The sequence below is a fragment of the Xenopus laevis genome, chromosome 1S (assembly GCF_017654675.1).
Source record: "Xenopus laevis strain J_2021 chromosome 1S, Xenopus_laevis_v10.1, whole genome shotgun sequence".
Classification (NCBI taxonomy): domain Eukaryota; kingdom Metazoa; phylum Chordata; class Amphibia; order Anura; family Pipidae; genus Xenopus; species Xenopus laevis.
Window position 1 is genome coordinate 49,575,824 of NC_054372.1, and position 25,951 is coordinate 49,601,774.

At 38.6% G+C, this 25,951-nt stretch overlaps 1 protein-coding gene across 1 annotated transcript in view; it reads right to left on the minus strand.

The window, feature by feature from the left end:
* Positions 1–5,248: 5,248 nt before the first annotated feature.
* naa15.S (N(alpha)-acetyltransferase 15, NatA auxiliary subunit S homeolog) overlaps positions 5,249–25,951 on the minus strand; it is a 39,414-nt gene continuing 18,711 nt past the window's right edge. The window contains 15 exon segments of the mRNA NM_001110714.1: positions 5,249–5,568; positions 6,552–6,649; positions 7,889–8,032; positions 8,350–8,448; positions 11,062–11,170; positions 12,031–12,224; positions 12,686–12,899; positions 13,148–13,276; positions 15,654–15,806; positions 16,001–16,170; positions 17,247–17,319; positions 17,929–18,035; positions 18,117–18,212; positions 18,339–18,458; positions 23,829–23,982. Of these exon segments, the coding sequence (NP_001104184.1) occupies positions 5,371–5,568; positions 6,552–6,649; positions 7,889–8,032; positions 8,350–8,448; positions 11,062–11,170; positions 12,031–12,224; positions 12,686–12,899; positions 13,148–13,276; positions 15,654–15,806; positions 16,001–16,170; positions 17,247–17,319; positions 17,929–18,035; positions 18,117–18,212; positions 18,339–18,458; positions 23,829–23,982 (2,058 nt within the window). The 3' untranslated portion in view covers positions 5,249–5,370.

A 25,951-nucleotide genomic window follows, 5' to 3' on the forward strand; every position in this document is an offset into this window, starting at 1 on the left:
CAGCTCTTCTCTATAAGAATCCTGATTGAAATTCCTAATCACTGTAACAGGCAGGTCACATTTTATTGCTTCTGACAAACAATACAACTAAACTAGGGATGCACCTAATCCAGGATTCTGCCTTTTTCAGCAGGATTCAGATTCGCCTGAATCCTTTTGCCCGGCCGAACCGAATTTGCATATGCAAATTAGGGGCGGGGAGGGAAATCGCGTGACTTTTTGCCTCAACATAAGGAAGTAAAAAATGTTTTCCCCTTCCCATCCCTAATTTGCATATGCAAATTAGGATTTGGTTCGGTATTTGCCCAAATCTCTTTTGCAAAGGATTCGCCGAATCCAAAATAGTGGATTTCGTGCATCCCTATCGTAAACTGATATAATATATACCTTTTCCAGGTACACCTATTAAAGATACTGGGGTCTGCCCCAATTCTTACATTAGGATTATAAATCATAATGACTGTAGTGTTATTGGGTTGACATTAGGCACAGAAACTTGGACATCTTGGATAGCGATTTAAAAAAAAAAAACTCCAGTATTATCCAACTTCCTAGCCCTGCCTGCTGGGAATTCACACAGCAGAATCACTTTCCTTGCAGTCTGTATGAAACTCAGTGGCAAAATTAAATGTGCTTGTGTAAAACAGAGGAAAGCCCAGCTCCTTTGGGAAAAAAAAACAGGCAGTCACCACGGAAGATCAAAATCAGTTGTTATAGTAAAATGAAATAATAGATAATATTCAAATCTAAGTATTTATTCTCATTACTCAGTCCAGATGGGAGGGGGCCAATAGATTTGCTGACTGTTGCTATAGGGCAGGGGTCCCCAACCTTTTACACCCATGAGCAACATTCAGATGTAAAAGAGTTGGGGAGCAACACAAGCATGAAAAATGTTCCTGGATGGTGCCAAATAAGGCTTGCGATTGGCTATTGGTAGCCCCTATGTGGACTGACAGCCTATAGGAGGCTGTATTTGGCAGTACATCTGATTTTTATACAACCACAATTTGCCTCCAAGCCTGGAATTAAAAAATAAGCACCTGCTATGGCCATTGAGAGCAAAATCCAAGGGGTTGGGGAGCAACATGTTGTTCACAAGCTACTGGTTGGGTGATCCCTGCTATAGGGATATGGCCAACAACTGAAACCCAATTGATTCTTTGTTGTTGATGAGATTGGAGAGTGTAAACTAGCAGTCAAAGTGTAGCAGTGCAGAATTTCCTTATCTACTATAGCTTATTGTGCAGCACAAGTTCAAATAGTTCCTGATGCTTTGTAGCAATGACAAGAAACCCAAAGGATGACTTTGCATTTACACAAATCAATAGCTCTTGCAACAAATGTATTATTGCAAATGTCCAGCTGATGGGTATACAATTCCCAGCTTTAATGAAAAGCCTGGCCGCTTCGGAAAACCAAATAAAATAGAAAAGCCTGGCCTTTTAGAAGGACTGAACTGTGTGTAATTCTGGTACATGGTTATGTCAAACAACAGAATTCTTTTAGAATGTCAAATCAGTATTTGTCTTAAATTAATATAAGGTCCAAACATACTTGGAGATGTAGAAGACCTATCCCTGCTAATAGCACAACTTGCATGGCTACTATAGGGGTTCAAGAAAGAGAAGGATGCCTTTTAAATATATAAAAGCGATACAGGTGGCTAAAGGACATGTAAACCCCACCCCCACAAAAAATGTTATCAGTGAACAGCCTATTTGCAATCTTTAGATACCCGACACTTCGGTTGTTAAAAAGGTTAATAGTAAGGCTGCAGCATCCCCATAATAACTTAGAAATCTTTCTACTCCTCTAACTCACTCTGCCCCTTCCCTCAGGAAATTACTTTGGCTATTGACTTCTGAGCATGCTCATTTCTTCTCAGCTCAGATTACTAAACATACCCTCCAGTCGAACAGCCAATGAAGAGATAGCATTGCTGGTTCCCATAGAAACTGTTGCTGTCTGATCCTATTTTTTTTTTTCTCCTGAGCTCAGCTTAATCATTACAGTGCTCAAGCCCAGCAGAACTTTTTATCAAGTTATGTTGTGCCTGTGTAAATCTGCATTGCATGAATTTTACAGAATACATGTTTGCTCCTGTCAATGTTACTGATGATGTGTCAGAGAGAAAATGGTGCTGGGAAAATGTAGCCTTTACATGTCCTTTAAGGAAGGAAATTGTTGAACTCAAGGATGCCCTTATGTCCTCTGACCCACTGATGGTTAAGGCACCAGACGTTATTGTACAAACTTTGTCTATAGTTATTTCACCTCAACCACTACTAAGCTCGTCTTTCTTTAGAACTAACTTAGTAAAAGTGGCATCTTGATCTTGAGATGATGTGTTTGGTTTATCCTGTAGTAAATTAAAGCGATACGATTTTTTTCTTTTTTTTTTACAAAACAAAACGCAGCAGTTGATAGTGCTGCTCCAGCAGAATTCTGTACTGAAATCAGTTTGTCAAAAGAGCAAACAGATTTTTATTTTTTATATTTAATTTTGAAATCTGACATGGGGCTAGACATATTGTCAGTTTCCCAGCTGCACACAGTCATGTGATTTGTGCTCTGGTAAACTTCAGTCACTCTTAACTGCAAGTTGGAGTGATATCTGCCCCCCCCCCCCCAGCAGCCTAACAGAACAATGGGAAGGTAACCAGATAGCAGCTCCCTAACACAAGATAACAGCTGCCTGGTAGATCTAAGAACAACACTCAATAGTAAAATCCAGGTCCCACTGAGACACATTCAGTTACGTTGAGTAGGAGAAACAACAGCCTGTCAGAAAGCAGTACCATCCTAAAGTGCTGGCTCTTTCTGAAAGCACATGACCAGGCAAAATGACCTGAGATGGCTGCCTACACACCAGTATTACTAAACTAAAAAAAAAAATACACTTGCTGGTTCAGGAATGAAAATGTTATATGGTAGAGTGAATTATTTGCAGTATAATTTAGGAATAAAAATGACATCATAAAAATTATGACAGAACCCCTTTAAGGATGCTGCAATATGAAGCACCCATTTAATAAAGAAAAGCAAACATTTAGCTGGTGTTCCTGGCTAACAGGAATCTAAAGTGATTAGAAGATACAGCTTGTATTTACTGGTTTTCACATAGATTTCCTGGCAATCATAAAATAGCACTGCTGTTTTGTTGCTTAAAAAACAAACAAAAACAAACCTAAGGTCTATGGAATATGAAAGCGTGTTCCAAGGCAAGAAGTATTTTAAAAATCACCAGTGCTGGTATTTTCACGCAATGCCCATTGCCAGCAAAGGGGTAGATGGGTTGAATTTAATGGGCAGAAATTATTACACATACCATTTATATTGTGTTTTGTCCTACACATTTCTATACTAAATGCTTTTATTTAGTAGAGCTTTTAAATCCATGAGAGCAGTCCCCCAGAACAGAGAGAGAGAGAGGTGCTTTTCTATTGAGATTGTATGGTTACTCCATGAGCCACTTCACCCAACAGTAACAAACCACATCTCCATTTCTACAGGTTATTCAAGACAAAGTGTGGGTGCTCATTCATTTTAAAAATGGTAGCCAAATACAATTACAGCTTAAATACTTTACAGAAGAGTAATGTAAAAAAATGCATTAGAAAACTCAAGTTACATTGACAATTCCTTATCATCACATTTGGCTGTTCGATTTGCTCCGCCAAATACATCCCACTTTAAAATGAGCACCAAAACCACAGCCTTTCTGTAGGTGGAGGAGGAGCTGTACATCCCAAAGCTAAGAACTACTACAATGCAATCTGATACAGAATGATGCCATATTATTCTCACTGCACCCAGGAACTAAAGAAGTCAGGCACTGATGGGTTAAACTATCAGAAGTGTTTTCAAAAGATTTTATTGCATTACATTTGGTACCTTATGCTGACAGCAAAAAGGAAATGACAAGTTTAACAGCAGGAAAAAGAAGCTGGTCTGTTATTGGGGGAAAAAATGTCAAATAAAAAAAATGGATGCTCCTTATTACAAACCTAGGAGCCTCCTCTCTGGTATTCACTGAGCAAGAATTATATGCCATACAAATAAAGGGTTTCAAGTATTCTAGACTTGCGATGCTGTGGGTGCGATGCTGTGGGTGCGATGCTGTGGGTGCGATGCTGTGGGTGCGATGCTGTGGGTGCGATGCTGTGGGTGTGTGCATAAAGATGACGAGGTATCTGAACTGCAGTATGGGCTAGTTCTGCATAATACGAGCACGACTGACAGAGGTTGTCTTGAAAAATGGTAAGTGGTTGTCGGACAATGGAGCTCTTGTCCAATCCCAGCAATAAAGATCATCCTGCTGCATCGAAAGAAAGAAAAAAAGCCGTACTAAGTCGCCTCCTGTTAGTGCCGAAACACAGTGCATGATTTCTTTTGGTTCTCGCAATACAGTTTAACATGTTTGGCAAACCATATATTGAAGGGCTCATCCTTTTATTAAAAAGCATCAAGTCCCCACTTGTGTCTTTGAGCTGCTGTGATCTACGGCTTCGAGAATCTTTCATTTGTTCAAAAGGGACATGGGGAGCTGTACTTCACAGCAGCTTCAAAGCTGGAGGCCTAACATAACTGCTTTAAATAGTATAATGGAGTACACTTTTTTCCCCCCAAGTAAAGGTTTTTTTTTTTGTTTTTTTTAAATGGTTCATAAAATATTTTTAGCGGAAGGAAAAATAACCTGTTGCAGAAGCCACAATTGCAAAGTATCCAGAGAACTGCATGGGCCAAGTGTTACTAGAAGCCCTATCTTCTCCGTCTCCCATAGTGTGGGAATCTGCATTACTTGCTCTTTGTAAGAAGTTCTCCTGGATACCGAGAGAAAGAAACAGAAGCCAAAAAAAATTCTCGTTCTCAGTAAAAAAAAATCCAGTGCTAAAACAGCAAATTGCCACCCCCCCCCCACTTTCCTCTCGCCCTATGGCCCAAGGGTCTGCAACGAAAGGGCAATGCAGGCCCCTCAGATACTGCTAGGAGTGTGCTGTTGAAGATAAGGAATCTCTCTAAAAGACAAACGGTAAGTAATATTTGTGCCACACACCTGCTCCGGTTACTGTAACCACCTTGATCTCGCATATAAATTAATTTAAAACAGGGAACTCCAAACAGATGTTTCTCCCTCTTCAAATGTTTAGCAGCAAATTTATTTTTTTAAGAAACCAATCCTTCCATATCCTGTAATACATTATATAGACTACCTCCGCCAGGATATAAAAAAAGTAAAACAATATTTAAAGGCAACAATTCTTTTACTCCTTTCATTCTCCACATAAGTTACAGAGCGATACAGCAGGTGCGTGACAAAAATATTAGATAGTTGATATGGTCCAATGTCTTTTCTTTATCAGCTATTCACATTTCATTAGACAGTTCTTCTGTTTCAGCAGAGTTATCTCCATTAATTGTGATACTCATGTCCTCTTCGTAGCCAGGAGGCATGAAAGCTAATGTGTAAGGGTAGAGCTTGTGGCAACTGGCTCGGTAACATTCAGCAGCATCTTTGTCTCCTAAACTGCCGTCTCGCAAGGCTTCCAGAACATCAGTGCATGTCTGAAACAGAGAACCAACATTTAAACCTATGGATAAAGATTAGCAGAATACATGTGTTCAACAAAATCCCCTTTTATCACTGACTGCTCCAGAGGCTCATCCGTACTATGCATCACTCATACTGAAATGCAACTACATCATGTTCACTGAATATATTGTTCATTATATTCATATAATACACAAAAGCCATGAATATGCTGTAAATTATATCCTTATAAACGGTGACTAGTGATGTCATCAGTTATAAACGGTGAGTAGTGATGTAATTTGTCACATGACTCACTAAAACTTGTGTATTATAATAAATAAAGTACCCCTTGTTGGAAAATATGAAGATATTAGAAGTAAACTGAGTTCCTTCGGCCTTGTGCTTTTATTATGGTCATGGAACAGGTAGGAGGTGATGGCACTCACAGGATTTGAAGAAAAAACAAGTAGAGGATAAAAATAAAAAAAGTTTATTAATAAACTATTAAAACCTTTTTTATTTTTACTTTTTTTATTTTATCCTCTACTTGTTTTTTCTTCAAATCCTGAGTGCCATCACCTCCTACCTGCTATGTAATTAATTACATGAGCACCCAGGTATTGCCCCTGATCAGGGTGTGCAGCCCATATATATTTACAAACCCAACATTTCAGTCACGAGGAAACTTCGGAAAACAAAGTACTCAGATTGCCATGCCGCCGGCGATTTAGATTCTAGCCGGTGGGGAGGCAGTTTGGGGAGATTAGTTTGTCGGTGGCGACTAATCTCCCCCAGTAGCTTTGTGTGCCCCTGCCCTAAGAAAGGTCACAGTCAGTGACCAAAACTTCCAGTTTGTAAAGTAAATGAAAATAAAAACAAAAACAGCTTATTTTGGTTTGCACAAGACCTGTTGAGTGTTGTACTTTGTTGAAGCAAAAGCAGAACTAGTCTTGAAACATTATGGTAAAAAAAAAAAAAAAAGATGGCAAACTCTTCCGAGAATCTGGCAAGTTACCTGGAGACTTCGGTTATTGAGCGATTCATCCAATCCGGTCGCCAGCTCTACTGCTCTTTTCTGACTTGAACGGTCCAGATAGTACATCATTTTGGCAGCTTTGAGGATAAAATAAAGGTTTTCTCTGTGTTTTTAAAACCAATTACCTTATTTCTGTTATGCAATGTTAACAAGTGAAACATTGACAGAGTCATGACTTGTACTCAACATATTTTGAATGGTGGCAAAAACAGTAATTTATTATACATGAATACCAATAGCTGCCTCACTTTTCCCACAGTGCTTCTCTATAGCTTACTGGACTCAAGGCAAATGTTGTTAAACTAGAAGAAAGGGGGGATGTGTACAAAAGCAGCTATTATCAACTTTGGCTTTCTGGGTTTTGGAGAAGACCCTTGTGCTTACCATTATCTATCTGAACTATATCTGTAAAGCATATCCAGATTAAAGGGGCTGTAATAACCCTAATTCAACATGAGTTCAATGGATAGAGCTTTTGCTGAGTTCATTTTTTGACAAATGTTGTAATCACAAAAAAAAATATCCATGCTATTTGTTAAACAGGGGAAATAGGGAAAATGAAGGTACTCCATGTTTGGTGCAAGGTAAATAATGCACAAATACCCCTACAATAGAGGACATTTCCACTCATCATGTTGGTAAACCCACATGTCTGATGTTTGCATTAGGGTTTGCAATCCATTAATATCTGATGAATTATTGGTGCTCTTCCTTGATTCTGAGGTTGCACAGATGGGATCTGGATCTGCACAGTTCAGTCTGGCCCACTAAATTAGTAACCAATGATCGGTGGATTGGCTTTTGTATATCCAACTTTGTAAGTGAATCTTAGTTATACTGGAGCATGATGTTTCCACTTTTGTTTTGTGGCTAGAACATTGGTTTGCTTTGGGAATATACAGTCTGAAATAAGACGCATCATTTTGCAGTTATTCACCTCTTCCCTGGTCATTATTTGCACATATATCCAGATAGAAATGCAGCATGACCCCAACACTTTACATAAATATGAAAAACTGCCATTTCAAAGCAACACAAAAAACTTCTTCAGAGCATAACATATTATATATACAGTGCTACGCAATATGTTGGCGCTATATAAATACATAATAATAATAATAATAATAATAATATCCTGAAATGTTGAAGGGTTCTTGATGGAGTCAGAATAGCAGTAATGGTTATATGCCTAGTGCATAGATGGAAAATGCTGAGCACAGTTAACTTCCCATAAAAATAAGACTATCAACAAAGGGATTGAACAGAAATGACAGACACATACTTTCCATCTTTAGACATGAATGGATAGAACATACCTGCTAATTGGTGTGGTATGGAGTTGAGATTTTCTTTCAGGAAGGAACTATTAAAATTTGCAGGGCTTGTTTCTCCAAAAAGTCTGCACATTTCTTGCTTTAACACTGTTCTAACAGATTCATTTAGCTCTTTACTTTCTGAAACTGGTGAAACAAAGAAAAAAAATCCACTGTAAAGAAATCAAACATTTAAAAAAGAAAAGTACAGCGGGTCAAACTACATGAATGATTAAACGTCCAAGAAACATTCTGTAACATAAAAGTGCCAACATCATTAGTCTGCATAACAACAAGAAACAATGCATTTTCTTATTCAGTTACAGAAAATCCCCAGGTTACTGAAGACCTTATACTTGAGTGAAAACTTCTGGGCATTTACAAGAGCGTGAGATGTTCAGAACTGCCAGTAAGAGACACAGACACATTATGAATTTTGTGCATTAAGAGGGTTCTACACTCACCTGCACAAAAGAATCTGACAAGACACTGATGAAGCCAAGGGTGGTTTGGATCTATTGCATATGCTCGCTTCACAGACTGCAACATCAAAAGAAACTTATCTAAAAATTAGAAACAGAAACAAATCATTAAAAAATGTCTACAGCCTACTTTGAGCTGCACTTACAGAAAAACAAAGCCTGGCAGGCACAGTATAGTGAGCAGTTGTAAATTTAGAAAAGAATGTATGGCTCCTGTGTGCAATAGCACGCCACTTGTTTAAAAATAGGCTTGCAAAACTATGCATTTTTCATAAACATTCTGACCACCAGGGGCCACTGTTTCATTATCCTGTAGCTGAGGACACCACCAGCACTGGCTGCTCAAGCCTATAGGAATTAACCAGCAGTTACTTACAACTCAATGAGCAGCAGCCATGATGTTCCAAGCCCAACTTGCATAGGATGGTTACAATTCTAGTTGCTGCCTACAATCCACTTTACAAATGCATTAGTGAGACTTCTTTTTCACAATTTGACAACTGTATGTACATACATTTTAATACATATAGTGCTACATAAATATGTTGGACTGTACAGCAGATTAACATGATCAGGCTGCCATTGCAATGCCTACATTGTAGAAGCTGCTTTATTGTTAATTAAATGCAAGAGTTGATGCAGAAGGATTTATAACAAGTATGTCAATCTTGAACTGAATTCTGGATTCTACAGTATATTGGACTTTATTTTTAATGCTTCTAAGCACATTTGCATGAACAAAGGGGGTGCTGAGCAAGTGGTACCTCCAATAAGACTAACTGCTCTGGGTAGAATCATAGGCCTCTAGCTCTGTGGAAGCAATGTTTTAAAGACACTGTTCAGTGTTGAAATAAAAAGTTGGTAAATAGATAGGCTGTACAAAATAAAACATGTTTTCAATATAGTTAGTTAGCCAAAAATGTAATGTATAAAGGCTGGAGTGACTGGATGTCTAACACAATAGCCAGAACACTACTTCCTGCTTTTCAGCGCTCTTGGTTTCCACTGATTGGTTATCATGCAGTAACTTGAGGGGGGGGGCATATGGGTCACAACTGTTTGCTTTTGAATCTGAGCTGAATGTGGAGGATCAATTGCAAACTCACTAAACAGAAATGTCCCCTTCAAGTCTTTGACTAACACAGAGTTAGAGAGCTGGAAAGCAGGAAGTAGTGTTCTGTTCGACATCCAGTCACTCCAGCCTTTATACATTACATTTTTGCCTAACTAACTATATTAGAACAATTTTTATTTCACACATCCTTTTTATTTACCTAGTTTTTATTTTTACACTAAACTGTTCCTTTAAGAATCCAACCTAATGTTACTACAGCTCCCAGCATGCACTGGCCTATGCTGGAGTGTGCTGGGAGCATTTGTCCACTGTTATGAAAGCTTTATGTACACTGAAAGAAGGCATGATTTGTCTACAAATCTTCATGAAAACATCCTTGGGGGTGGAATTCCTTCCTGACTCCAAATTGCATTCAAACCAGTCCCTGGATTAACTTTGTGCTAATAACTAATCATCATCATTTATTTATATTGCAGCATAAAATTATGTTGCACTTTACATTAATTAATAAAGAAGAAGGATCTTACAAAAATGTAACAAAAAGGTTTACAGAAAGAGAGTAGGATTAGAGGACCATACTTGCAAGAGCAAAATATCAGTAATCCTATATTTTCTCACTTGCTAAATAGCTTTCTGACCCTTTTTGAAGCCATCTAATGTATCTGCTTGTAGAACGGATTCAGGGAGAGAACTCCACAGCTCTCACTGTAAAACAATCTGGAACCTCCTTTCTTCTAACAGGAATGGGTGCCCTCATGTCTGCTGAAAGGCTCTACTGGCAAATAAAGCACTAGATAGTTTACTATAGGGTCCTCATATATGTATACACATATAAACAACGTTAACATTGCCAATCTTAATATATCGTTTTTCTTTTTTGGATTAAAAAAAAGGAATTTCAGTGGCTTGCAAAGCCTTACTTCCCAAATGCATAACATTACATTTATTAACCCTGAATCTCACCTGCCACTTGTGCCTCAACTTTCTAAGTTTGTTGAGATCCCCCTTCAAGGACATAAAAGGCACCTGTCCCTGAAAATATGTTTCTCCTACCAGAGATTCAGGCTAATAAAGAGTCTGGGGGAAACAGTAGTATTTAAAAAATAAATAAATAAATAAAAAAAAAAAAAGAAGCCCCCTGCCTGCTCTAGCACCCAAGCCAGTATTCATATATTTACCCTTGCTAAAAAGCCATCCAGGGGATTGTGTCAAAACAAAGTATATCCCGGGAGAAAAAAAAAATAATAATAAAAGACCCCACTTGCCACTTCTACTGTATTTGTTTTAGAAGCATCTGTCCCCTTGGAATTGTAATGTTTAAATGTTTTTTATTCCTATAATTTCCTTTACATCTGTGTAAAGCTACAAAGTGTGGTCTTTAATGCTTTTTGATTTAACACCATTCTGTTTCTGATGAATTTTCTACTCTGGAAATACTTCTATTGTTAAAAGAAAAAAAACAGGGGGGGGGGAGTTCAATGAATTCACCCAACTTCTTTTACTCACAGCTGCTACTAGTAAAGTATTAAGAATGTTGCACCCAAACACACTCGCCTACATTTTCCACCCCTGTTGTTCTTTCATGAAATAGAGAGCTAATAAAAACTGTCCTTGCTCACCTTTCCTGAAGTAAATTTCAAAGGCATAAAGATGTGTTTCTATTTTGTTCTTCACCAGATTCTTAAGAGGTGTTAAAAATTTAATAGCTTCTTCCAAAGGACTGTCAACCTAAAAAAAAAAAAACACTTGCGATGAGGGCAAGAGTGAGAAGGTAAGCACAGCACAAGCATTTCCCCATACAATCAATACTACACAAATTATGGAACCAAGGCAGAAGATTGTAAATACAGGCAGTCCTCGCGTTACGTACGAGATAGGGACTCTAGATTGTTCTTAAGTTGAATTTGTATGTAAGTAGAAACATATACATTTACTTATTAAATGCAACTTTGACAGATGTCTGTGATAAATATAGTATTTATTTTTACCTTTCTCTGCTCTGCAGTAGACAACACACACCAGAGGGGATTGGGGCGGGTGGTATATTAAAGCTAAATGCTAATAAAAGTCAAGCAAACCACAGTATGTTACTGTAATAGCCCCTTCTGTATATGTGAGTTGAATGTAAGTCGAGAACTCCCTGTACACTCAAATATTTTTATAGAGTATTTACACCAGAAGTAGTGACTTCCTATCGCCTTCCCTAATGAAAGCCATTTTCCTTCCAATTCAAAGATCAAACACCATTTCAATGAATAAAGTACATTACTCTCCAGGAGCACTAGTGCCAAAACACATGTGGTTTTCATATTTAAAAACAGTGGCAGCTTATTGCAATCTTGATCCAACTTCCTTTGGAGTCAAGAAGAATATTTTTTCTTTTGGAGGTAGATTTAACATGACTTCAGATGAAATGTCATCACTTCTCTCTATTGAAGTTAGGGGTATTTGGTAAAGGGGGTTGAGCTTGATTGCTACGTTTTTCGATTTTATCTATTATGTAAAGGAAGTAGTTCCTGATCATAAAGAGGTGGCAAAACCCTGTATTTGACTCCTGAGAATGCTTTCATTTAGCCAAGAACAGTTACCTTAGCTAACTTTTCTGGTACAAGTTCTTCCTTCGGTCCTCCAATCTCTTCATCATCATCTTCCTTTTTCTTCTTTTGGTTTCTCTGTTGCTTTTCTTTTTCTGCATTCTTTTTCTCCTCTTCCAGCTGTGCTTTCTTCTGCGCCCTCCGTTGTTTGTTACGTAGTTTCTTTAGCTCTTTGTCAGACATATTGGCTGTGAAGACAAAAATGATACTAAAAATATCCCTGTAACTTCCATCATCAGTTTCACAAGCTACAAATCATTTATTTGTTGAAACAATCATTTCAGCTAAGAAATATGTAAAGCAGAGATTGAGATACAAAGAAATTGCGTCATCCACAGAACCCAATTCTTGGAAAAATGTCTTTATATTTGTTTAAAATCTCCCGCCTTGCATTATACAAAGATTTTAAATTGATTGTTTCCGCCTTTCAAACATAATATGTATTTATGTCTAATGTCCAAGTGTTGAAGGAAACCCACAATCACAGGTCTTATCTTGGTCAAAAATATTCTCCCCCTTTGTCAGTAGAAGTGGTACCTCTAACAAGAATCAATCCATTTATTTGATACCTGTATATTCTTTACCATATTGGGTAGCTCACTTTTTTCGTGCCAATATACTGTAATTGGCACTATATTTGTCTCCATACCTGTGTCTGCCTCATGCTCCTTATTCTCATCTGTTAAAGGATTATCATGAAGTTTCAGATAAATTTCTATTGCAATCCGTGCAGCCTTGAAGTAAAATGGATGCTGCCTTAGTACATCCTCTAATTTTAACAAGTCCACATATGACCTGAGTGTAATTTTTCTCATACAGTAAGTGTGGAAATCAAACTGGTCATCTGTTATTTCTACAAAATGCTGAAAAAGAATTAGAAAATTATTAATATTTAACAGTACACTCTGTGTGGTATCAGATTCCCAAATAACCATTATCTAAATTATTCCCACTATTTTTCACCATTTGAACAAATACAATGTTTTAGATCGGGCAACCCTTCAAATATTAATTACTCTCAGAAGGGTTAGAAAAAAAAAAAAAAAAGAGAAGCAGCAGCAAGAGTGAGTATATAACAATTAAAAATTCATATTTAACTTATTTAACTTACCCTTTCAATTTCATGGCATTTTTTAAGTGCTTCGCCATATTTATTCATGGATTTGTAAGCTTGTGCACATTCTGTCTGGAACCACATGCACTGCATCTCGTTCAGATTTTCCACTGCTGATGTTCCTTCCTGCAATGAATAACCATGTGAAACAGATATAAAAACATCAAAATGTAGTTTTTATATGCCAAAATAAATTGTGCAATAATGGGTATAGACCATTCAAGCAATATTTACAAACATTTTTCTCAAGTAAAACCAATATTGCCCTATGTAAATGGAACAATTCAATTCAATGATGCTATGTATTGTGTACACACAAACACACCAAAAGGTTGTATTTTCTTTTTAATTCTGTGAATATATCTCAAATTTCTCTAAAAGAACAGTAGGTATGGGATCCATTATCTGGAAACCCATTATTCAAAAAGCTCCAACTTACGGAACACCAATCACCCATAGACTCCTTTATAATCAAATAATCCTACTTGATCCAAACTAAGATATAATTAGATCTTATTATAGGGTATATTTTATGTTTACATGACTTTTTAGTAGATTTAAGGTAGGAAGATCCATTATCCAGAAAACTCCAGGTGCGAGCATTCTGGATAACTGGTCCCATAACTGTTCTGTCATCTTTTGTGGATGGGATCCAAGACGTAGCAATACTCAGAAAAGACACAAAGTTTAAAGGAGAAGGAAAGGTTAAAACTAAGTAAGCCTTATCAGAAAGGTCCATCTAAATATACCAGTAAACTCCCAAAGTAATGTTGCTCTGAGTCCCCTGTCAAAAGAAATACTGCATTTCTTTCGTTCTATTGTCTACACATGGACTTCTGTATCAGACTTCCTGCCTTCAGCTTAAACCTCATTGCCCTGGGCAAGAGCATGCTCAGTTTGCGCCTCTCCCCCCACCCCTCCCTTCTCTACTGTAATCTGAGTCCAGAGCAGGGAGAGACTCAGGCAGGAAGTGATGTCACACCACATTAATACTGCAGCTCCTATTCTAAACAATCAGAGTTTCTAGAGCTTTTTACTCAGGTATGGTAAAACATTCTACAGAATAAATATAGCATTCTAGCTTGCACTATTGCAGTTAATCTATTGGCAATAAAATGCCTCCGTAGCTTTCCTTCTCCTTTAAGTCTTAAGCTGAAGGGCTATTCACATTCAGAACATGGCATCCTAAATGGTCTTAAACGTAAGTGAAACTGATATAAAAGGGCAGTTAGAGAAAATAAATCCAACACCAAACTAATAAGTACTCAGTCAGTATCCATGGCAGTTTAGCCTTATATAAACAAAATGTAAGAGTGAAGGTAAACAAAACATTTTTTGTGCAGCTGTAACTACACCCTCATGCTTGACTATCTAAACTGACCCGCTACCCATGAACTATTTATATCATGTAGCTCTACACTGATTTTTATGATAAGCAGGGTCTTTGTTTTATCCTTCAGCTATAGGGACCCCTTGTCCTCCTGCTTCATTCAGGTTTAGGGATGCACCATATCCTAGATTCACTTCTGGATTTGGCTTAAAGTGAAACCTTTTCTGGATACAAGACACAGATTTTGGCTGAATTCAAGTGCATGGTTGAACTGAATCTGAATGCTTAAAATCACATTACTTTAGAGCACTAGATGACAAAAGGTGTGGATTTTTTTCCCATTCCCCCCCCCCTGCTGTTTAGCTAATTTGCATATGCAAATTGGGGAATGATTTGGTTTGGATTTCCGACAAATATTTTCTATAGGATACAGTCACCTCTAAATTAGAAAACAACAAGTAGGGATTGGTTTACATTCATGTAAAGCAGGGACAGGGTTAGCAAACTCAAGGGTTATGCTGAAATATACCAAAATTAGGTGTAAGTTCAGCACTTTAATTGGCAAGGTATAACCTTACTAATATAAAATAAATAATGCATTTCACTTAGACTGGCCAAGATTTAATTTAGATCAAAGATACATTTATAGATATGCCCTCAGGTTTATAATAACACCAGTGCAACTCAAAGGGATTAGTTTTCAGTCATAATCAGCAAACATCTTTTAAGACAGCACACACTCTAAGGGCAGAGACATACGTGGATATTCGGGAAGATGTAGCCGCCCAGAGACAAATCGCCTCTTCTTCAGGCAACTAATCTCCCCGAACTGCCTTCCCACTGGCTAGAAGCTAAATTGCCAGTGGGATGTCACTTGGAGCACTTCGTTTTCCTGAAGTCGACCAGTTTCCTCGTGAGGCAACTTCGGAAAACGAAGCGATCCGAGTGCCATCCCGCCAGCTATTTCGATTCTAGCCGAAGGGAAGGTAGTTCGTGGAAATTAGTAGCCCGAAGAAGAGACGATTTGTCTAATCTCCCGGAATCTCCACGTGGCTCTCTGCCCTGAAGGCATTTTGATTAAATAATCAAATTAAGGGTTATGCCCCTTTTAATTCATGCAAGGTAATGGCATAAGTATAATTTTGCAGTTTTATCAATTAAAACATAACATACCCTTGTAAATTTCGAGCACATTTCTTCAGCCTCTTTAATCAGGTTTGCTTTTAACATATATTTTGCACATTTAGAATTGATAAATCTGTCAGCTGTATCCAGTGCCTGCGCCTCATCCATCCATCGGACAGCTTCTTTTATATTCCCGGCATGCTACAAGGCACAAATACAGAAGTAATCATACAATATCACTGAATATTATAAATGGTTAGTGTTGCAGAAAATAAAATGGATTCAACAACACAATATTAAATGACAGCAGTTTACACAAGTATGCATAAAGAGCAATGTTACTGGCTGTTCACATAGTTATTAGGCACCACAAATATATACAACCACTTGCATACCTTGTAAATTTTAGCTTTGACAAGGAAAAGTTCAATAAGCGTTGGTGTGCTGTCAATCGCAGCGTTAATATATTCCAGAGCAATTGATGATTGGCCAATTTTGTCATAGTGTTGTGCCAAGTAGTACTGCACCCACAGTAAAGTTGTTGGTGGCTCTTCTTTCCCATCATCTGTGAAGGAAGATTGAAAAGTTAAGTCTAAAATCACCATAAAGCTAAACGATGAAGGAGGAAACCTCAGTTAATGTTCTCCTGTTGCTAACCTGTGCTCTCTTGCAAGCAATCCAGGGGTAACTACACATTCTAATAACATAACATTCATTCTTTAAACACGCTTCTTTGATTAAGTGAATATTTTATCATGGTTGCGTGTACATGCACACCATTAGTATAAAATGTTCCAGCAAGTGCTGTTCTTAAATCTACCAGGCAGCTGGTAGGGAGCTGCTATCTGGTTAATGTTCCAGCAAGTGCTGTTCTTAAATCTACCAGGCAGCTGGTAGGGAGCTGCTATCTGGTTACCTTTCCATTGTTCTGGGGGGGGGGGGAGGGGTGATAATTCAACTTGCAGTACAGCAGTAAAGGCATGGACACACAGGCATTTTTACGGCGTGGTCTGCCACATAGGTATGCTAAGAGGTTTCAAGCTTAGGCAATGGCACACTAGGCTAGTGTATTTACGTGGCGGTCGGCTTTTTTAAAAACCACATTGTTACTGTAGTGTAAAAACGCATGCGTGTCCATGCCTTAAAGAGTGACTGAATTTTATCAGAGCACAATTCACATGACTGTGGGCAGCTGGGAAACTCGCAATATGTCTAGCCCCATGTCAGATTTCAAAATTAAATATAAAAAATCTGCTCATTTGAGAAACTGATTTCAGAGCAGAATTCAGCTGAAGCAGTACTATTAACTGATGCATTTTGAAAAAAAAAACATTTTTTCCCATGACAGTATCCCTTTAAATACCACTGTGAAAATACCACTGTGATTTCAAAGTAATTTGCTCTACATCTATAAGGATGACCTGTTAACTAGTTTAAAAAGAAACAGTGTGTTCCACTATCTAAATGTTCTCAAGTGTTGCAATTTGTCAGTTATAGTAAAATATATATAGTGCTGTAATATCCCTCAGCGTTTCACAGAGAATATACACATGATCTACTAGCCTTACTTTATGGCAGCAATCCTTCACTGGTGATGCAGACATTCTATCTATAAGTGAAAGCTATAAATGGAATACTCACCATTCATGTTAAATAAACGGCAGCTTTTCAAGGATGTTTCATAACCAACAACTAAATCTTCAATAATCTCTACCTAAGAAAGCATAATGAAAACAATTTTAGCAATCACCAGCAAAAAGCAGCTAGATACAAATCTTATACAGAATCTCATTTACATCACAATGAGATAATAGATCTCTTAAATCTAAAATTCAAGAATTAAAGGGTTTTTTTTATGCACACAATGTTGGTAAGTGTTTTCACTGCCAAAAAATTTAACCAAATTAGCCAAAGTCTATTTGCCCCAGAGAAAATATATTGTAGAAGTATCCTTATGTGTTTGCGTTTTTTTTTTTTTTTTTTATATTTTAAACCTGGTTGCAAGAGCTAGTGACTGCCAATCAGAAAATTTCAAACCTTAGCTGAAGAAATGCTAAAGCTAACTGTAAACAATTAAAATTTAACAAAAGTACAACTATTAAATTATTCAAAAGTTGGCACATACTACTTAAAAAGAATATTATTATGAAAATGGATTATTTACATGAAGCAGGGTTTTTCATATGAGCTGTTTATGCAATATAATTTTAGAGAGAGACCTACATTGTTTGAGGGGTATAGTTTTCCTTTACGTATGATTAATTTTAGATCATTTGAGAATCTGCTTCAGTACAAAACTAATCACATGAAATCTTTTATATACCTTCTCTTTATCGCTGTATAGTGGTCTCAATGTATTAAATACTGGAGGACATCCTTTGCTAAAATTCATCCTCAAATATTTATCCAGACACTCTCTAAATTTTAGACCTGAAAGAAACAGAATAGAACATCACATTTAAAGCTCTAGGATGACTAGAAAGATGGTAAACGTGTGTGTATGTTACATACCTGATAAGAAGTTTAAAGGCAATCTTCTTGAAACTAATCCCCTGGGATACTTTGTCCAGCTGTCTTCATAAATTTTGAGTCTTTCTTCCATACTTTCTATATAGGAAATGCAAGCAAAAAAATGTATTAATTAGAAGATAATGATTTTGACACATTAAAAGGTACCACTTTAACAGCATATTAATATCACCAAATAGCCGTTAACATGTCATGTATTCATACCTGGTTTAAGTGCATTTTCTAAACCCTTGTAATATGCCCAGTTTTCAGGACATCTGTCCTGCAACCCCCTGTAGACATCCGCTGCCTCATCAAGTCGGCCTAAACGTAGCAGCAAATCTCCTAAAACACAGAAAATAAATGTGGTTAAATCAAAGCAAACATTAAAAAGGGTACCCCAAGTATGTATGTATGTATGTATGTATGTATGTATGTATGTATGTATGTATGTATGTATGTATGTATGTATGTATATATATATATGTATATATATATATATATATATATATATATATATATACATATACCGTATATACTCGAGTATAAGCCAAGGTACCTAATTTTATCTCCAAAAACTGGGAAAGCTTATTGACTCGAGTATAAGCCGAGGGTGAGAAATGCAGCAGCTTCTGGTAAGTTTCAATCAAAAAATTGAGGGTTTCTGCTCCCATTGGAGGTGCCGGCGTCTCGTTTTTGGATGCCGGCGACCATTCTTGCATGCGGGCGAATATTCTTGGAGACTATTCTTAGACGCTGGCAACCGTTTTTTCGCATGACCCGAGTATAAGCCGAGGTAGAGTTTTTCAGCATATTTTGGGGGCTGGAAAACTCGGCTTATACTCTAGTATATATGGTGTATATATATATATATATATATATATATATATGGACAAACAATCCCTGTTTTGTTTAAAGGGTAAGGCATTTTTTAGTAGCAGTATGCACAAAATGTCTCTGTCTTAAATATATTGATAATGGGTTGAGTGCAGAGGACTCTTGTATGTGTCTATATATATATATATATATATATATATATATATATATATATATATATATATATATATATATATATATATATATATATATATATATACACACACACACACACACACGCTAGAGCTTCAGGTTGTCCTTTGCTACAGTGATAAGACTTTACTTGTGTAGTATTTATAAAAAGATTTTTTAAATAATTTACTTAGGATACATTTTATGTAAAGTGTCAGTGGGAAAGTGTCTAATTTGTGGGTGGTATTTTGCACAAGGGGAGGAGCGGCTTTTATGTGGATTATTTAAGGGGTGTAATGGCAATGGTGGTTTGTCTTGATAAAGGCTCTAGAGGGGAGCCGAAACGTCGATTGTATACCATGTTTAAATAAATTATATTTCTATTCAAGTCCCTGGAGTGCGCTACCGTTCTTTTCTATGTTTATCTGGATACCAGGAGCGGCACCCGGGCGGACCACGAAAGGGTTAACTAAGTGAGTGCGGATCTGCTTGGCTGATGTGAATTTGTGTAGTGGGAGGCACTATTGGATCCGGCACCCGACAATTTTAATGTGAAAGAGCAAGAGAACTTACCCCCTCAAAGCTTTACAATTGGGAGCAGTTGTTTCCCCAGCGAGAAGGAATGGTGGAAAGCTTCAGTGCACTGACCGGACTTGCGGAGACCTGGCATGTAACGGAGGAAGAAGCGGAGCAGGTATTGTGGCAATCTTCACAGGCGGATCTTCCGTCTAACAACACGCTCAAAGATGTCTGCGATGAATTGACGCGGTTGAGACAGCGTGAGATAGATTTAGATTTGCACGGACTGTTTCTTTCTGATTATTATCGGGAGAAGCACATACCTAAAGGATTACGCATCCGCAATGTCCCTACCATCGGACGAACAAACCCTGAGTTCTGCAAAAAATGGATAGGTGTCTTGAACAGATGCTCATTGGATTTAATGATCCTGGTTATTGGAGAGGTAGCGACTGATTTGGCCAGGATACGCAAGGAAAGGTCTGTGTACGAATTGGAACACCAGGACGCCATTTCCTCGGAATCTTCTAGTGAGATGCTACAGAAGGTAAATTTGCGGGTTGAGAACTATAAGAATGATTTGTTGCGTTTTAAACGTAAGAAATTGCGAAGGGTTAAAGAGGACTATATACAACACCGGATCTTTTCAAGGATCATGAGGAATCAAGTAGAGGTGGCGATGAATTACGCCTAAAAAGTACATTTTGTCCAAAAACAGTAAATCCGTCCATCAAATTATTTAAAACTGCGATTGAGAATGGTGTTGCTGAACTTGAGAAAGAGACCAAGAGTCATTTCTTGAATTTAACAAAGGATGAGAGAGGAGCAATACGGTCGTTATGTGATGATACGAACATTGTGATACGCCCCGCCGATAAGGGCGGAGGCATAGTGCTTTTGAATTATACTGATTATCAGAAAGAAATATTAAGCCAATTGCATGACGTTAATGTATATGAATGTTTAACCTTTGATCCCACTGCAGGTTTTAAAAGACAGGTGGATTCACTTATTAATGAGGCTTGTATCAACGGGTGGATTACTGAGAAGGAAAAAGCGTTCTTATTACAACCATTTCCGAAATGTCCAATTTTGTACACCTTGCCGAAGATACACAAGGGTCTGAATCCCCCTCCGGGGAGGCCCATAGTGTCGGCCAGAGATAGTTTGTTACATCCACTGGGAATGTATCTAGATCGACTGTTGCAACCAGTGGTCCAGGGTACATGGTCATACCTTAGGGATACTCCTCATTTTTTGGAATGCATTAAGGAACTAGAACTACCTGTTGAGAGAAGGATTTGTGTAGCCACAATAGATGTGGCAAGTTTATATACTTGTATCCCTCACCAAGAAGGACTTGAAGCAGTAAGACTAGCCTTAGAACAACACAATGGGTCTATGGGTCCACCAATACAGTTTGTGTTATCACTTTTAGAGTTATGCTTGAAATTTAATTATTTCCGCTTTGAAAAACATTTTTATTTGCAGAAGACTGGGACGGCGATGGGGGCTTCGATGGCCCCTGCATACGCCAATCTATATATGCACCATTATGAAAGTGTCAACATCCGAGAGAAATTTGGTAAGCAGCTTATTTGCTACAAAAGATTTATCGATGATGTCTTTGTGGTGTGGGATGGTGACATGTCGTCCTTTGGGGAGAAGCTTCAGTATCTCAATAATTTACAAACTCCGATCAGGTTCACGGCCACATGTGATGAGTATAAGGTCCAATTTTTGGATGTTGAGGTTTGGCGTGAACGAAACAAATTACACTATTCCTTATTTAGAAAAAGTACTGATCGTAACACTCTCCTTCATAGGTCGAGTTGTCACCCTCCCACTCTAAAACAATCGTTACCAGTTTCACAATTTTGCCGTGTTTTGCGTAATAATTCAAACCCAAAAAAATGTCAAGTGCAAATTAGTGAAATGTGGGATAAATTTAAAGCACGAGGCTATGAGGCCAATGTGTTACATAAAGCATTACATCGTGCTAAAAGGAAAGTGGAAACATCACGTGTTGAGTCATCCGACACTAGGATGATGTTTGCCACTAGATTTAATACTTCCTCGTGCCAAATAGGCCAGTTAGTGAGAGATAATTGGTCGATTATTAAAGCTGATAAGGATCTGGCTAAAATCTGCCCGGACCCTCCAATTATGGCATATACTCGTGGACAAAATCTCCGTGATCTGCTAGTGGCGACGGATCCGGTGAAGTGTTACCAGCGGCAGCAGTCAACTTGGCTGTCAGCTGGTAAGCCGGGGAGTTTCCGATGTCCTAGCTGTATTTCATGTAGATATATGTCTCCAGGAGAAGTATTTTGTCACCCCCACACAGGACAGAAAATCAAGATCAAGCACCATATAGGTTGTACGACTACTCATGTGATTTACATGATTACCTGCCCGTGTGGTTTAGCCTATATTGGCAAGACAGACCTGACTCTTAGAATCCGAATGGATGGACATAGGTCTGCGATTAGCACGGCGTTCAGGGATGGGAAGTCAGTTAAACCGGTGGCCAAGCATTTCCTCGAAAAAGACCATAGATTACCCACCTTTAAGTATATTGGAATAGATCATGTACCTGAACCTAGGAGAGGGGGTAATAGATCACAATTGCTTCTGCAGCGTGAAACCTATTGGATTAGAAGATTAAACACCATGGCACCGAAGGGCCTTAATGAGCAATGCTTTTTCAAATGTTTTTTAAATACACGCTAGAGCTTCAGGTTGTCCTTTGCTACAGTGATAAGACTTTACTTGTGTAGTATTTATAAAAAGATTTTTTAAATAATTTACTTAGGATACATTTTATGTAAAGTGTCAGTGGGAAAGTGTCTAATTTGTGGGTGGTATTTTGCACAAGGGGAGGAGCGGCTTTTATGTGGTTATTTAAGGGGTGTAATGGCAATGGTGGTTTGTCTTGATAAAGGCTCTAGAGGGGAGCCGAAACGTCGATTGTATACCATGTTTAAATAAATTATATTTCTATTCAAGTCCCTGGAGTGCGCTACCGTTCTTCTCTATGTTTATCTGGATCCCAGGAGCGGCACCCGGGCGGACCACGAAAGGGTTAACTAAGTGAGTGCGGATCTGCTTGGCTGATATATATATATATCTTAAAAAACAGCTCATCAAAGGCCTCAGCCACAGTCATCCTGTAAACTTGCTAAAATAGTTTCCTCAGTCTCACTTAGACATGAAAGTGAGACATGACGCTTTGACATTTTAACCATTTCAGGCTGCAGTGATTAGCCACATTCCTTTCTTAAGTCACAGAGGTGATGGGGTAGAAGTAATTTGAGATTACTTCCATTAGTTGTCCATCCCCATTGATGTCAGAGATAGTGACAGGGAGGGCACATGGACAGGTTGTTAAGTAAATCGTAAAGCACAGTTAAGGTGGCCATAGACTCAAAGATCCGCTCGTTTGGCGACATCGCCAAACAAGCGGATCTTCCCCGATATGCCACTAACTGCATGGCTATATCGGGGGTAATTCGAACGTTCGGGATGCGCCAAGGGGCTCAGACGGGTTGGTCAGGTAAAAATTCAACCTTCCCGATCGATATCGTGGCCAGATATCGATCGGGAAGACCCGTCAGAAGCCCCCATACACGGGCAGATGAGCTGTCAAATTGGTCCAAACAACCGATATCGGCAGCTTTATCTGCCCGTGTATGGCCACCTTTATTATAAGGAAGGCCCAGGAAGTAGAGAAATGACGAGTGCTTAAAAAAAATAAAAAAAAAAAAAAAAAAAAAAAAAAAGAACTGTAAAATTCTTTCAAGATTCTGACTAAAGGAAATGGATATAAAGTATGACAATAAATAATGACAGTGTCACAAGTGCTGATCACAACTACAAATAGCTGCTCTTGTAAAACGATTTCTTTGACTGCACATTTACCCCTGCGATGCAATTATGAGCATCAACGAGGGTGAAAACATTCTGCATTTGGGGATCATCACCTGCCCTGGCTATGCTTTGAAACCCAGCAGATGAGTCTCAGCCCTTAGGGTAGTTGATGTTAATGAGGTGATCCTGTTTAGAGTTACAAATAAACTTAAATCCGAAGATATTTGTATAATGTTTTCACTTTATCATTTCCTAGTTCATATTATGTACTCCAAAGCAGTTGTTAGTTTACTTTATGTTCTTAGGAAGACTTCCTACCTTTTGTTTCTTCAACGGCTAGCTTATCACAGATTTGCTTTTCATAGGTGCAAAGATGATCCAGAGCCTCTTTATAGAGCTCTGCCTCTCTGAGAACTTGATTCTGATAAAGAAGAAGTTCACTGTATTCATAATCCACTTTGTCTGGAGAAGTCTGAAAAGGAAGGATAAAACAAATTATAACATAATAAAGCATTAGAAACCGAAAATCTGGAGTTGCTGAGAAAAAAGCAGATGACCCAGTACTAGCCCCCTGAGGGGGTTGTGAAAAGTCCATTACGGTCCATTAGTCCATTACATTCATGTGCAATATAGACATACAAAGACTTTACACCTCCAACCCAAAGGAGAAAGGCATACGGTATGTGGAAGAAGCCCTTTTAGAAACAGATACACCACCTTCTGTATTTTATAGTAGATTGTCTCACAATGGTAGTAAAGAAAAATTACTTTAGATAAGCAGGAACATATTACTGCAAAAAAACAGGGAACATCGATGGGAGCTGCGGTCGCTCCCTCGTTTGCCAATATCTTTTGTTCACCATATAGAAAATGAATTGTTCCTGGAAAGTCCCTATAAAAAGCATATAATATGTTACCACAGATTTGTGGGTGACATCCTTGTAATGTGGGATGGCCCATTATCAACATTTGAAGAAATGATTAATATCGCTAACAAAGCCCACCCCACAATTCAATTCACTACAGAAGTGGGAGGGAATAGCATTAACTTCTTAGATGTGGCCATTAACATAAATAATGGTAACTTAAGCACCAGTCTGTTTAGAAAAGAAACAGACAGACTGGCATCCAGTTTACACCCTCAAATCGTAATCCGGGCAATCGATGAGGGCAATTTATAAGCGCTCGAAGAATCGTTTCAAATGAAACTAGCTATACAAAAGCAGATAATACCCTAAAGATAAGGTTTCAAACCAGGGGCTACAATAAATTCAAGATTGAAAATAGTGAAAAAGCAGCAAAAGTAATTAAAAGGGAGGATCTTTTCAAATATAAACCAAAGGGGACAAACAAAAATTGGATTTTTGTACTTACCGTTAAATCCATTTCTCTTGTACTACATTGGGGGACACAGGCACCATGGGGGATAAGGATCCTGTTGCTGGAGGATGGACACTAAACAGTTAACGAAGCTCCTCCTCCGGCACTGGGCTTTATCCCCTGCCTACTTCCTGCAACCTTCAGTTTTCTGGCCGAAGAAGGAAGGACCACCCGGAGAAGTCAACTTGCAAACAGAGGAGAAACCTCGCCCCCTTAAACTTGAACTATAACTACAAAATGATTAAACATCTGAAATACAGGGAGGGAAGGCCTGTGTCCCCCAATGTAGTACAAGAGAAATGGATTTAACGGTAAGTACAAAAATCCAATTTTCGCTTGCCTAGATTGGGGGACACAGGCACCATGGGGACGTCCCAAAGCTACCCATGAGGGCGGGACTTAGAATCCCCAGGGCTCAGGAACCAACAGCCTGAAGTACCCTTCTCCCAAAGCTTGCTTCTGCTGAAGCGAAGGAATGTATCTTATAGAATTTGGAGAAGGTGTGAATGGAGGACCACACTGCCGCCCTGCAAACCTGTTCAGCGGAAGCTTGGTGGCGAACCGCCCAAGAAGTGCTGAGGGATCTGGTGGAGTGAGCCCGGATTCCGGCAGGCGGAGTTCTACTCTTAGCTGCATAGGCTCTGATGATGGCTGACCTGATCCATCTTGAGATTGTAGCCTTAGAAGGGCGGAGGCCCTTTCGAGGACCCTCTGGAATGACAAACAGAGTATCCACTCTCCTGATACTCTTAGTCGCGGAGATGTAAACCCTCAAGGTGCGCACCAAATCTAGGGTGTGAAGCTTCTTCTCAAGTGCCGACTTGGGATGTGGACAAAAGGACGGCACCACCATATCCTGATTAATATGAAAGTCCGACACCACCTTGGGAAGGAACTCTGGAGTTGGTCGCAGCACCACCTTATCTTCATGGAATACAGTGAAGGGAGGCTTGCATGATAAGGCTGCCAGTTCCGACACCCGTCTGGCCGAGGTGATTGCTAGCAGAAACACCGTCTTTATGGTTAAGGTAGATAGAGGGATCTCCCGGAGAGGTTCAAAT